The 13,334-nt window shown below is 37.4% G+C and overlaps 1 protein-coding gene across 3 annotated transcripts in view; it reads left to right on the top strand.

Annotated features, from left to right (window-relative positions):
- The window catches only part of REV3L (REV3 like, DNA directed polymerase zeta catalytic subunit), a 184,304-nt gene that overhangs the window by 48,024 nt on the left and 122,946 nt on the right, over positions 1 to 13,334 (top strand). For all 3 annotated transcript variants that reach the window (XM_059401212.1, XM_059401213.1, XM_059401214.1), the window contains exons 2-3: positions 4,840 to 5,029; positions 10,720 to 10,794. In XM_059401212.1, coding sequence (XP_059257195.1) covers positions 4,840 to 5,029; positions 10,720 to 10,794 — 265 coding nt within the window. The remainder of the gene's footprint in view (positions 1 to 4,839; positions 5,030 to 10,719; positions 10,795 to 13,334) is intronic.

The following is a 13,334-nucleotide window of genomic DNA, read 5'->3' as shown; positions in this document are numbered from 1 at the left end:
GTTGCTTGGTTTATTTTGTGGGAATGTGAGACTGGGGAAAGAATGAATAAAACTTTAAAGAGAAGCAAAGAAAGACTTTGCTTAGAGGGACACAGATTGAGGTGATGACAATGATATAAAACTTTAAAAATAACAAAAATTCCATAAATACACATTTTCCTTTTCATATACCAAGCTTTTCTATTTAATAGCTCTGTAGAGTTTTAAAAAAAATCTTATGTATATTGAGTTTGAAATTTGGGAGATGGGTTGCAAGTTACAAAATAAGCATTTCTTATTCAGTCTCCTAGTATCCTCTTAGGCCAGCATGGTTTTGATTGTGGTGACCAGTCAGCTTATTTTAAAAAGAAAAAAAAGATGTTAAGCTTTTCTGTTCTAGGTGATGAAGTCTCATCAGTTAGCACGGGGATTGGCAAACTACTATCCGTGGACCAAATCCTTCTCACTACCTGTTTTCATAAATGGATTCTTATTGGAATAGCACAGCCATGCCTGTTCACTTATGTATTTCTGTGGCTGTTTTCAGACTACAGTAGCAGAGTTAAGTAGTTGTATCAGACACGGTATAGCCCATAACGTCTAAAATATTTACTATCTGCTACTTTACAGAAAAAAAATTTGCAGACCTCAGAATTAGAGGAATGGTATTTGTTAGTCTTTCTGCTTATCAAAAGTGTATCTACAAAAAAGTACAGGTAATTTTTCTGTGGGTAAACTAATAAGAATTTAGATGCACAATTTAAGAGACCAAATTAAGAGACCAAATATAGGCACTTAAAATGGAGGAGAAAATATGGGGAAATGACATAAGAAATGCTGGAATACAGAGGTCTTAATGTGTACTGTACATCTAAATTCCTAAAAGATGAGATTCACAGTACCCGAGTACTGGCTGTTACAGAGGCATCCACCTTAGTTATAGAAGCCCTCCTTACGCAGAATTGCAAAGTAGCCACCTTCACACAGTTTTGCCATGGTGTCTTTAAAAACCAGCAGTTATGCTATGACAGGTCTCTGTGGAGCTTTCCTGGAACAACTTTATTGCAGTTTTTGAAGTAGACAACATCAGTCAAATTGGAAAACGCAAATTCTAAAAATTTTTGAAACCTGTGTGTGTAGACTTATTCTCCCAACAACAGTCTTTATCCTAAGTTTGCTGCCTTAATTCAGTTTGACATGACAATAAGAGGGGACATTCAGAAATTAGGAAGATAAAGAATGCCAGTTGCTTGCTTGCTTTGGATCCACATGTACTTAGATATAGCTTATTATTCTTAACCTTCGAAGAATCCTAGATCATTTAGCAGGGTTTCAAAGTAGCATAGCTTTCACTAATTTTATATAAACGTTCTTTAAAAGAATCCTGTGTGTGGAGCTCTTTGGAGCATAGTGAAAAAGCTTCTGGATTGAAGTCACGAGTTGTTCAACTACGCAACTAACTAGATGTTGCAAAAGCCCGAATGTGCAGTACAAGCTTCCTAGCTCTGGACTTATATTACGAGAGAGAAACCATTAATTAAATGCTTAAGTCACTGATTAGGTTTCTCACAGCTGAATCTAATCCTGACTGATGGAGGTGGAGCAGAATAGTTTATCTTCAAGGTACTTTATGTATGTGTGGCCCCACACTTGTGTAGAGCTGATGGACGGAAGTCTATAGAAGTGGTCTGTATCTTGTCAAGGTAAAGCAGTGCTGTTATGGAACTGCAAATTTTACTATAATAAAGGACCTGTTGCCAAAAAGAAATGGAATCTCACATTGATTTTTACACATTTCTTATTCCTAGTTTAACTTTCTGAGTTTCCTAGTCTATCTTGTTTCTCATCATTTTCTTTTCTGTGATACTCATTCTATATTAGAACCATTAAGTGCAATGCCAAGAATTCTTGTGCTGTTTTCAGGAGGTTGTTCTTGAGGAAAGGTGTTAAGGCACTGAGCCATCCCTAGTTGCTGGAGAACCAGAGGGAGGTACATCTGTGTTGATGTAATGACTGCAGCTTTGCATGGGACTTTGGGTTAGTCAGGGTAGGAAAGTGCAGTAAGCTGGGGACTCTTCCCAACACCTATGTCCCCATATAACTGTAATCCTTAGATGTATCAAAGTCCCTCTGTTTTCATAGATTTTTTTCCCCCAAGATACTCAAGGCTTTTACATCATTCCTTTCTCCTTAAGCAGTTACTCTGTTTTACTGCGGGTTTGTTCATCCATTTAATAAGTATTTATTAAGCACATAAAATGTGCTTTGTGTTCGGTCCTGGGGATATTATGATCATTCAAACATAGCACCAGTTGCAAAGAATTTTCAAATGGGAGAGTCAGATAAGAAAACAGGCATTTACATTACAAAATAAGAACTGAAGAGTTAAGGATTAAGGAAGCCAACATTAGATAGAAACAGCATGGTTAAATTAAGATTTTATTGATCTGCTTTTAAATTTTGATTCGATTACCTAGTATGTATGTGATTTGGGGAAAGTTAAGCTTTGTGATCTTGCGAGGTTTTTATATGTTTTAGAACTGAATATATGTGAAGTACCTAGTTCAGTGCCTGCTGAATAAATTATTTCTGCTTTATTCCTAAGTCATATACCACAAATTATTGTAGCTTCAAAGCTGTGAAATAGAAAGATAATGTCTTTATGCCCGTACTTCACAGGAGATATGAAAAGTGGGTATTTAAAAAAAAAAAAAATTCTGTGAACTCTGAACACCCTCCCTATAAAGAAACTTGTAGAAATCAGGTTTTATAATTATTTCTTATAAAATTTATCCAAATTTCCATTATTGAGATATACACACTGTAAAACTAGTATCTTAGTAACTTAGAAACTTATAAAATATACTATTACACTAATTCTTTTTTTGTTTTTTTAAAGATTTATTTATTTGAGACAGAATGCACAGTGTTCAGGGGCAGAGAGTCTTAAGCGGACTCCACACTGAGCATGGAGCCCGACACTGGGCTGGACCTCATGATCCTGAGATCATGACCTCAGCTGAAAGCAAGAGTCAGACACTCAAGCGACTGTGCCACCCAGGCACCGCACTATTACACTACTTCTGTAATCACTGTAATCACTGGTCTTAGATTTATTTGTCAACTTAAAAGAGGATACTTTTCTGTCTCCCCATCTTCCTTACCCCCATGGTTTAGCATTGCCACATGCTCTTAAACAAATTGTGCTTTATGTCCTGAATGCTAATGGATGTAACATTTTTCATGAGATATTTAAAAAGCATTGTTAAAATTTAGCTTTTTTTTTCTCTTCAGAGAATTAAGAAATTGCAGTATTTAGTAGATATAATCAGATTTGAAATGAAACAAAATAATCAAGAATTTGCTTTTAAGTGGAAAGGTGTTTTTTTTTTTCCCATTCCTTTGAAATTAAGCAACATAACTGCTGCTAACAATAGAAACTGGTCTAACAGTGGCACAATTTATAGTTCTTCAGAAGTGTGAAGTTGGTAGTTGAAATCCAAATACTACACTTGAGAGGAGGGTATAGATTTTATTCCATTGTGTGACTGGTCTTTCTAATTTTGCTCTGCTGTATGTAATAACTGCTCCAGATTTATTTGTTAATTCTGTTATAGCTGTACCTTAAAAATAAGATAAATACATCAACAGAACATAGACCTACTTTCTGTGTGTTTTATATAAATCATTCTAAATTATAAATAGAAAAAAAAATAAGCAAACAAATAGTTAACCTTCCTGCCAAAAAGGAAAAAACCCCGTGAAGCAGAGTGGAATAGGGATGGGGAAGAAGCCTAAGGATCGTGTTGGGCAGTACAGTGATAGTGACAGCATGAAAGAATGGATATGTTCTGCCATCACTGCCATTCTCCCTGTTTGAAGTAGACAAATGGTATGTACCCAAGGGGACCTAGGGACAGTGCTCTGAGGACAGGAACCATTTCTCTACAGCCCTGCCAGATTCATGAGAGTAATGGTGCATCTGTTTTTTGTTGTTGCTGCTGTTACTTAACCTTGTCATGGATACATTACTGTTTCTGTGGCACTTCTTTTGTGGCTTCTTACTCATACTACTTTCTTTCTCATAGCTAACCCTGACTGTCTGTTGGCAGGTCAGCCCCGTTTACCCCTTTTGCACCTTGCCCGATAGAAGGGCTTCCTGGGAAGTGTGCATGCTTGTTTTTTCACCTCTCATTGTGTTTCCCCCTCGTCCCACTCCACCAAATGCGCAGTTTAGATATCTAGAGGTCCGTTATGGACAAATGATCTGTAGAGGTTTTCTTTTGCTTTGTTTTTGTCATTTTTGGTTGTTGTTACTGTTTTTTTCCTAATAGCAAAATTTTATTATTACTCTAATCCCTTCCACACCCTTATAGCAAAATTCCACATACTGGAACTGCTTTTACCCTCTCTTTTCTCCCAGAGCAGTCGCTGTTTCAGGGAATTTTCTTGTTTGAAAACCTTTATGCCAAGACAGGCATGCACTGATTTATTTAAAAAACTTTTAGTGAGTTTCTGTAAGATTCATAACACTGTGCTAAGTGGTATTATTATAGGGCGATTGAGTGAAGTATGTAAAACCAGTGAGATTTTGCGGGTAAAATACTCAAACATATTTTCACCAAAACTACTATTTCAGTCATACTATAATGCTTATGTTTATAAAATGCTTCTAAATGTTCTGTTGTAAAACGCAGTTAATATAGGTGGCTTTAAATTATGGGTTAATTTTTTTCAACTCTTATCCTAGATAAGCTGTATTGTCATTAGAACATTTAAATGATTTGCATTCTGAGCTTGTAATGTTAAAATTTTAAAATACATCTCAAGACTAAACTTTATAATGTGTTACATTTTTAGGTCAGAAGACATGTCTTCATCTGCATGGCATCTTTCCTTACCTCTATGTGCCATACGATGGTTATGGACAGCAGCCAGAAAGCTATCTTTCTCAGATGGCATTCAGTATCGACAGAGCACTTAATGTGGCTTTAGGCAATCCATCTTCCACTGCTCAGCACGTGTTCAAAGTGTCATTAGTATCAGGAATGTAAGTATATGTTAACTTTTTAAATTTCTTTATTTGTATTTCTAGTACCATCCCAAGTAAAGAAAACCTGTCTGATTCAGAGATACTGTTTATTTTTCTTTTACTTCTAATCTAATGGAAGTAAGGCAAATTTTATGCTGTTTTTTTTTTTTTTTTTTTAAGATTTTATTTGTTTGTCAGAGAGAGAGCACACAAGCACAAGGAGGCAGAGTGGCAGGCAGAGCAGAGAGAAGCAGGCTCCCCACTGAACAGGGAGCCTGATGCAGGACTCAGTCCCAGGACCCAGGATCATGACCTGAGCTGAAGGCAGTGGCTTAACCAGCTGAGCCACCCAGGCATCCCTATGCTTTAATTTTTTAAAGTAAATTTTTATTGCAGTGAAAGATGGTTTAACCTTTTCCATTTCTCCACTTCTTAGAACTGTAGAATTTCATGTGATTTATTTTAACATATTTATTGAGCATCTTCCATTTGCTAGGCACTATTCTAGGTGCTTGGGATATATTGGTGAACAAAACAAAGATCCCTGCCCCCATGGAGGTTATATTTTAGTATTTGGAAACAGAACATAACTTAAGGATATGACACAAAATAAATATTTATTACATGATAGTGCTATGGAACAAAGATGTAGAGTAGTATCTGATGGATTAGTAGTATAGGGTAGGAAAGTGGACTGGTGGCAATTTTATACAAGGTCATCAGGGAAGGTGGCATTGACAAGGTGAATGACATTTGAGCAAAGACTTGAAGGTGAGGGAGTAGGAATTACATGGGGGTGATCAGAATGGAGGAAAAAGAGAGTAGGACAAAATGAGGTTAGAGAGATATGAATGGATGGATGTCATGTTGGCCAGTGGTTCTTAAAGTATGGTTTCCAGGATCACCAACATCAGCTTTACCTGATTTGACAGCTGTGAGAATGCATCTGTCAGATCTCCAAATACAGCAAGCAAGATTGAACAACAGCCCCACTAGCATGGTGAAATCTATCTATCATTCCATATGTACTGAAGCTGCTTTCCGTACGCTATTCCTAACCAGTGGCTAAACCTGGTAAGGGTACGAAGGCAGGCCTGTTCCTGGGAGACCTTGAGAACTCTCTGAAATTCATTCTGTACTTTGATTAGAATTACATTACAATAGAAGACATTTCTACTGATCTTCCTTCTGTCCCTCTCTGTTTCACATGGGATCAGACATGTTTTAAGTTTGGTAACTATCCAAGGCTCTCCTGGGGCCCTCCTCATTTTCTCACAGTCGTTTCCCCTGATAAATTTCTTGCATATATTGGCATCTACTTCTCAGAGGACTCAGATTAACATACCTAGGAACTTACTTAAAATATATTCTTGGGTCCCATCCTAGACCTAATGAATCAGAACTCTGGTGGTAGGGCCCAGCAATTTGTGTTTTTTTTGTTTTGTTTTGTTTTGTTTTGTTTTTTTAAAGATTTTATTTATTTATTTGACAGAGAGAAATCACAAGTAGTCGGAGAGGCAGGCAGAGAGAGAGAGAGGGAAGCAGGCTCCCTGCTGAGCAGAGAGCCCGATGCAGGACTCTATCCCAGGACCCTGAGATCATGACCTGAGCCGAAGGCAGCGGCTTAACCCACTGAGCCACCCAGGCGCCCTGCAATTTGTGTTTTAATAAGCCTTTGTATTGATTCTGATACACACTGAAATTTGTGAACTACTGCAGTGGGTTGTTCTGAGGACTATGACTTTTACTCTAAAGCTCTTACAGAAATTTGAGTAGCCACAATTTAACTTAAACTTGAAAGGATTACTTTAGCAGTTCTGTGAAAAGTAGATCATCGGGGATAAGGGTAGAAGCAGGGGAGGGCATTAGGGTTCTGTTTCATTAATCTGGGTGAGATGAGAAAACACACTGACTTGTACTTAGGTAGTAATGGGAGTAGTGGGACGTGGTCAGCTTCTGGATCTATTCTGAGGTTTGAGTCAATAAGCTTTGCTGTCTGATTGGATGAAGGTTGTGACAGGAGTCAAAGATGACTATAAATATTTGAGTCCATACTGCTAAAAGAATGCAAGGTGCAGGCAGAACAGGCTGACAGGGAAGATTTGGAGCTCATGTTAGAACATTTTGAGTTCGAGATGTTTATATGAAAACTATCTTAAAGTCTCTCTGTTACTTCCACCTTAATCTAGGCTTTCCTCTGGACCATCACAGTATCTTTTTAATGGAATTTCCTTCTATTTTTGTCTTGCTCCAGAGCCACGAGAGTACTCTTCTTTTAAGATACACTGAATCCTCTTAAAATCACTTAAAATCCTTGAATGGGGGCACCTGAGTGGCTCAGTGGGTTAAAGCCTCTGCCTTCGGCTCAGGTCAGGATCCCAGGGTTCTGGAATCAAGCCCCACATTGGGCTCTCTACTCAGCGGGGAACCTGCTTCTTCCTCTCTCTCTGCCTGCTTGTGATTTCTGTCAAATAAATAAATAAAAATTTTTTTAAGATTATTTATTTATTTATTTGACAGAGAGAGAGATCACAAGTAGGCAAAGAGGCAGGCAGAGAAGCTAAAATGTATGGTAATAATTAGTCCTTCAGTTTTTCCTATTTCTTTAGACAAGGTTGCGCATAACTACCAAATTAAAATTTGTACAGGTTTAATTCCAGTCTTTTTGGATAATGCATTATCCTGAGGCTAGGTCAAGAGATAGGATTAGGACTTTAGGTTCATTTCTGGAATTCCTTGCTATTTAGCTGCCATGATTCTAGAAAATATCCTAAAAAGAGATTCCTAATCCATGTAAGTTAATTGAGATCTTTTGCTATTCATTTTCATTTTCTTTCTTACTGTTATTAAAAAACACTTAATTATCAGGTATTTTTTAAGCATAAAATACCTTTTCAAACTCTGTTCCATCCTGCCTTCTTCCAAAGGATCTCCCTGTTGAGGAATTCTTTTAGCAAAACCAACTGAAGCCAACAGCAGGAGGTAAGGGTTGCCAGTTAGATTTTACAGAAGCAGAAAATTGAATCTATAGAATTTCCAATCTATATCCTAATCTATATATATCCTAATACTCCAAATCTATATCCTAGATTTAGAAAGAATTTTAGAGGTTTGATAGTCTTAACTTATATTCAGTTTTTGAAATTTATGAAATTTTAATTACAAAACCTTAAAGATCCTGAACAAAACCAAAATAAAGCAAAGAAAACATATACTACACTGCACATTTAAATTTTTCCCCTATTTATCTGGCTAAAAATAACTCATGTCTCCAGGTAGAGAACTCTATCTATATGAGAAATACCATAGCAGGAGGAATAAACAGTTGAAATTTTGCCAGTGAGAGAGAATGAAATCATTCATGTAATGTGTCTTTGTTTCATGGCAACAAAAATGGGGTAAATAGTGGCCAACTACATGAAGTGGTTAAGTGTTTTTAAAAAAAGGGGGGGGGGGGGGGGGGGGGGGAAGAGTGAAGAAGGGTAAGGGATAAGGAGTGATGGTCAGAGAAGGCTTTTACGAGGAAGTGAGGAAGTTTCAGTAGAAACCTGAATGAAGACTGAAAACAAACCATGCCAGTGTTCAGAGCAAGCTTTCCAGGCAGAAAGAATGGCAAGTACTTGAGAGTGGAGTAAGTTAGAGGGGCTGAAATGTTCAGGATGGCTAAAGGAGGAGTGATAGGACACAAGATTGGAGTGAGTGGTAGGGACGAGATAAAGAACCTTTTAAGACTTGGTAAATGGTTGGATTTTGTTTTTGGTTTTGGTTTTTTTAAAATAGAAATTGCTTTACAACAATCATGTAGATGGCTGAGACCTAAAAGCTTAAACTAGCTAGGGGAAATAAAAGTTTATACTCTAGGGGCACCTGGGTGGCTCAGTGGGTTAAAGCCTCTGCCTTTGGCTCAGGTCATGGTCCCAGGGTCCTGGGATCGAGCCCCACATCGGGCTCTCTGCTTAGCAGGGAGCCTGCTTCCTCCTCTCTCTGCTGACCTCTCTGCCTACTTGTGGTCTCTGTCTATCAAACAAACAAACAAACAAATAAATAAATAAATAAAATCTTTAAAAAAAAAAAGTTTATACTCTAGATAATGACTCTGCTGCCAGATTATTCCTGTATTTGATGTCCACTACACTGTCATGACAGAAATGGTATCCTAATGAGGATAAATTCTATGAAGTGCCCATTATAAAGGGACAGTATTTTTTGAATGAAAGTGAATGGGTTTACCCACCTAAAGATTTAACCAACCACTTATTTACAGATAAACTCTAGGAAGATATGAAACTTTTTATTTTATATGCAAATTCATACTTGTTTATATGTTATTTCTAATTATATCATCTTTGAAAGTGATAGTCTGGGGGCACCTGGCTGGCTCAGTCTATAGAGCATGTAATTCTTGATCTCAGGGTTGTGAGTTCAAGCCCCATGTTGGACATGGAACATACTTAAGAAAAAAAAATGATTATGGTAGTCTGTATATCAGAGGTACTGGTGTAGTTTCAGATCCTTCTGAAATGATGCAACATGATATTCCAACTTATTTCATCTTGCACTGAAGACTTGTTTCTCTCCTGACCATGTGGGATTTTGCTTCTTCCTTTCCCATTCTAGCTAATGCCCTTGAGAAAAATCCTGCCTTAACATAATTAGGGTCCTCAAGTAAGGCCATGGTCTTTTCAATCTCTTAAGTTCCTGTCTGCACAGTTTTCGTAGGCTTCATTTGAGTTGGATGTGTGTTATGCACACACACGTGTATGTGTGCATATATAATATAGGTAAATTGTCCCTGGCTAGTGAACTTACAAAATCAATAATAAACAGAGACAAATAAGCAAAGTAACATGAATGCTGTTTTTTGTTTGTTTGTTTTTAAGATTTTGTTTGTTTATTTGACAAAAACAGAGGGAACACAAACAGGGGGAGTGGGAAAGGGAGAAACGGGCTTCCCACTGAGCAGGAAGCCCAATGTGGGGCTCGATCCCCGGACCCTGTTATCATGACCTGAGCTGAAGACAGACCCTTAACTGACTGAACCACCCTGGTGCCTCATGAATGCTATTAATTAAAGGACTTTATTAGTGAAGAAATACAGCTTTTGACAGAAAAAAAATGGGAAATAGGTCAAGAAGGTACTTGAAAGGTCTCTGGTTTTTTTATACATGGTTAGAGTAAAGAGAAAAGACCTTTTTTTTTTTTTTTAAAGATTTTATTTATTTGAGAGAGATTACAAGTAGACAGAGAGGCAGGCAGAGAGAGAGAGAGAGAGAGAGGAGGAAGCAGGCTCCCTGCCTAGCAGAGAGCCCAATGCAGGGCTTGATACCAGGACCCTGAGATCGTGACCTGAGCGAAGTCAGAGGCTTTAACCCACTGAGCCACCCAGGTGCCCGAAAAGAGCCATTTTTTAATAGAGATATTATTATTGAAATTAAGATATAAATGGTTTACCACTCCTTTTTGTCCCTAGTTTTTGAAAGTCTTATTTTTATAAACTTCTTAAGTAACCAGATTTCAGTATTTTATATATTAACCTATTGTAGATTTAATTGGAAGGTTTTGAATGGTTTTGTTTGTTTTTTAGGGTTTTGGTTAATAATATAAATAAGACTGAATTAGGTCACCTGAGTCTAATTTGGGAAACAAGCTGCATTACTTCATCTCTGAATGCACAAAATAATTTGAAACATCTTTTTCTTTTATTTCAGGCCTTTTTATGGTTATCATGAGAAGGAAAGACACTTTATGAAGATCTATCTTTATAATCCTGCGATGGTGAAAAGGTACAAGATAAATAAAAATATGAATAACTATCACTTAAGTATTTTGGTAATAATAAGAAAAATCTAGAAGAAAGGATTATATAGTTTGTAGCATTATTAAAGGAAGAGACCATATGTATATTTATGTGCAAAAAGAGACCCATAACTTGGCCTCTAAGAAGAATATTTTAAGAGTGAAAGGACCTTGTTTGATGGCCCCTTACCGCTTCGATGATGGCTGCCTTGTAGGATCTTAGTAGCCGGAGCAAATGTTCAAAACCAGGAGAAATTTGCTCTTTAGTTTCAAAGCAAAAAGAAATATATGAGAGTGAGAACTCAAAATCCTTTTGACTCTTTATTAATGTTAGTGAAATTTTATATCCCAGGTTTTTTGTTTGTTTTGTTTTGTTTTTTTCTTTCCCTCAGTAAGTCTGTCTATATCTTATTTTTTCAATGGTCCTGGAGTCTAAGTCATTAATGGCAGGAAGGGCACATGTAAAGATTTCAGTCGTCGTCTGGGGCTCACAACAAGGGTTTTCATTCTGTGTGGTGATGAGTAGGGTAAAAGTGTCGTTAGAGAAATGCTTACTGTTGTTTTTTCAGAAGACCTCTCTGCTAGTAAGTACTAGGTTTCAAAAGGTAACCTTTTGGTAAGACACAAATTGAATGTTTCCCCAGAGTGGATTTAGGCACCAAGAGAGGCACAGCTACCAACTATGTGAGGTTTATTCTGAATTAGGCCAACTGAGTGCTTCACTGAATCACTGTCTTAATCCCAATGGTTAGTTATTCTCTTTTCCAGGTAACCAGTGAAAACTAGTTTTCTCTATAATCTGCTCCCACCCTTATCCCAAACAGCTTCTGTTATGTAGGGCACCAAAACAATTTTTCAGAACAGGCACTTACAGACAATGATGTTTCTTATACCACTTCCGTTGGTCACACTTTCTTATATCCATGGAGTCCAAAAGAACAATCACTGTGAATTCTTACCCTGTCTTGCACACACAGTGGTGAGAGAGTAAACCTTAATCATTTTTACCCTTTCTCAGCCTCAAGTATGCTAGAGGGGGACCCATAAATAAAATGTGCATTATCTTTAAAAATAGCCTAGTTCTATGTGAAGTATACATCTAATCTGTTTTTCTTACTTCTGACTATAACAGTCAAATACTTATTAAACTCTTTCCAGTAAGTTTGCTTTAAATTATATAGTCAGGTTATCATAGTGGCTATTGAAATTCCCTGATTTATTGAGAGATTACTTGTATTCAAAATCTGGCTCTACTTCTTATCTCCTGGGACGATTTAGGCAAGTTATTTTCTCTGTCTGTGACTTATCTTCCTCATCTGTAAATAGGGTTGATGTTAGCACACTTCGTTCTGATAATCGAATGTGTTAATATCTGTAAATCGCTCCAAACAGTGCCTGGCACATTATAGGTGCTGTGTTGGCTATAGTATATATGAAAAAGATTTTCATATTTTATATGAAATATAAAATTCCTTATTTTATATAAATTAAAATATTTATTTTTTATTTACCCTTGCTCTTAACTTTTCTCCCTATTTTTAAAAGATTTTATTTATTTGACAGAGAGAGCGAGATCATAAGTAGGCAGAGAGGCCAGCAGAGAGAGAGGGGGAAGCAGGCTCCCTGCTGAGCAGAGAGCCTGATGTGGAGCTCAATCCCAGGACCCTGAGATCATGATCTAAGCCGAAGGCAGAGGCTTAACCCACTGAGCCACCCAGGCGCCCCTATCCTTTTATTTTCCATACATATATATATACACACACACATATACACACATGTCCTCTTTTTAAAATTTCCATATGCGGGGCACCTGGGTGGCTCAGTGGGTTAAGCATCTGTGCCTTAGGCTCAGATCACGATCCTGGGGTCCTGGGATCAAGCCCTGCATCAGGCTCTCTGCTCAGCGGGGTGTTTATTCTTCTGTCCTTTCCCCCAGCATGTACTCGCTTGCTCTCTCAAATAAATAAATAAAAATCGTAAAAAAAAATTTTCCACATACAATTGGTGTCCTGCTAGAACGTAAGTCCACAGGCAAAGAATTTTTTCTGCTATGTTTGATGTATAATCCTCAGTGTTCAGAATATATGTGTCTGGCACTGAGTAGTCAATAACTTTCTATAGAATGAATCAATCCTATATATACCATTTGGAGACTAGTCTCTTGCTTTCTCTACTTGCTCATCTCCTGTGAACTTTACTGCCATTTTTTTTTTTTTTTTAACATATAATGTATTATTTGCCCCAGAGGTCTGTGAATCGTTAGGCTTACATACTTAACAGCACTCACCATAGCACATAGCCTTTGCAATGTCCATAACCCAACCACCCTCTCCGTATCCTCCCTCCCCCAACACTCAGTTTGTTTTGTGAGGTTAAGATTTTCTTATGGTTTGTCTCCCTCCTGATCCCATCTTGTTTCATTTTTTTCCTTCCCTACTCCCCAAACTCCCTACTCTGCCTCTGAAGTTCCTCATCTCAGGGAGATCATGTGATAATTGTCTTTCTCTGATTGACTTATTTCACTCAG

This window comes from Mustela nigripes, chromosome 5, assembly GCF_022355385.1.
Source record: "Mustela nigripes isolate SB6536 chromosome 5, MUSNIG.SB6536, whole genome shotgun sequence".
NCBI classification, from domain to species: domain Eukaryota; kingdom Metazoa; phylum Chordata; class Mammalia; order Carnivora; family Mustelidae; genus Mustela; species Mustela nigripes.
The sequence above is the reverse complement of the archived record's forward strand: the minus strand, read 5'-3'. Positions and strand labels throughout refer to the sequence as shown.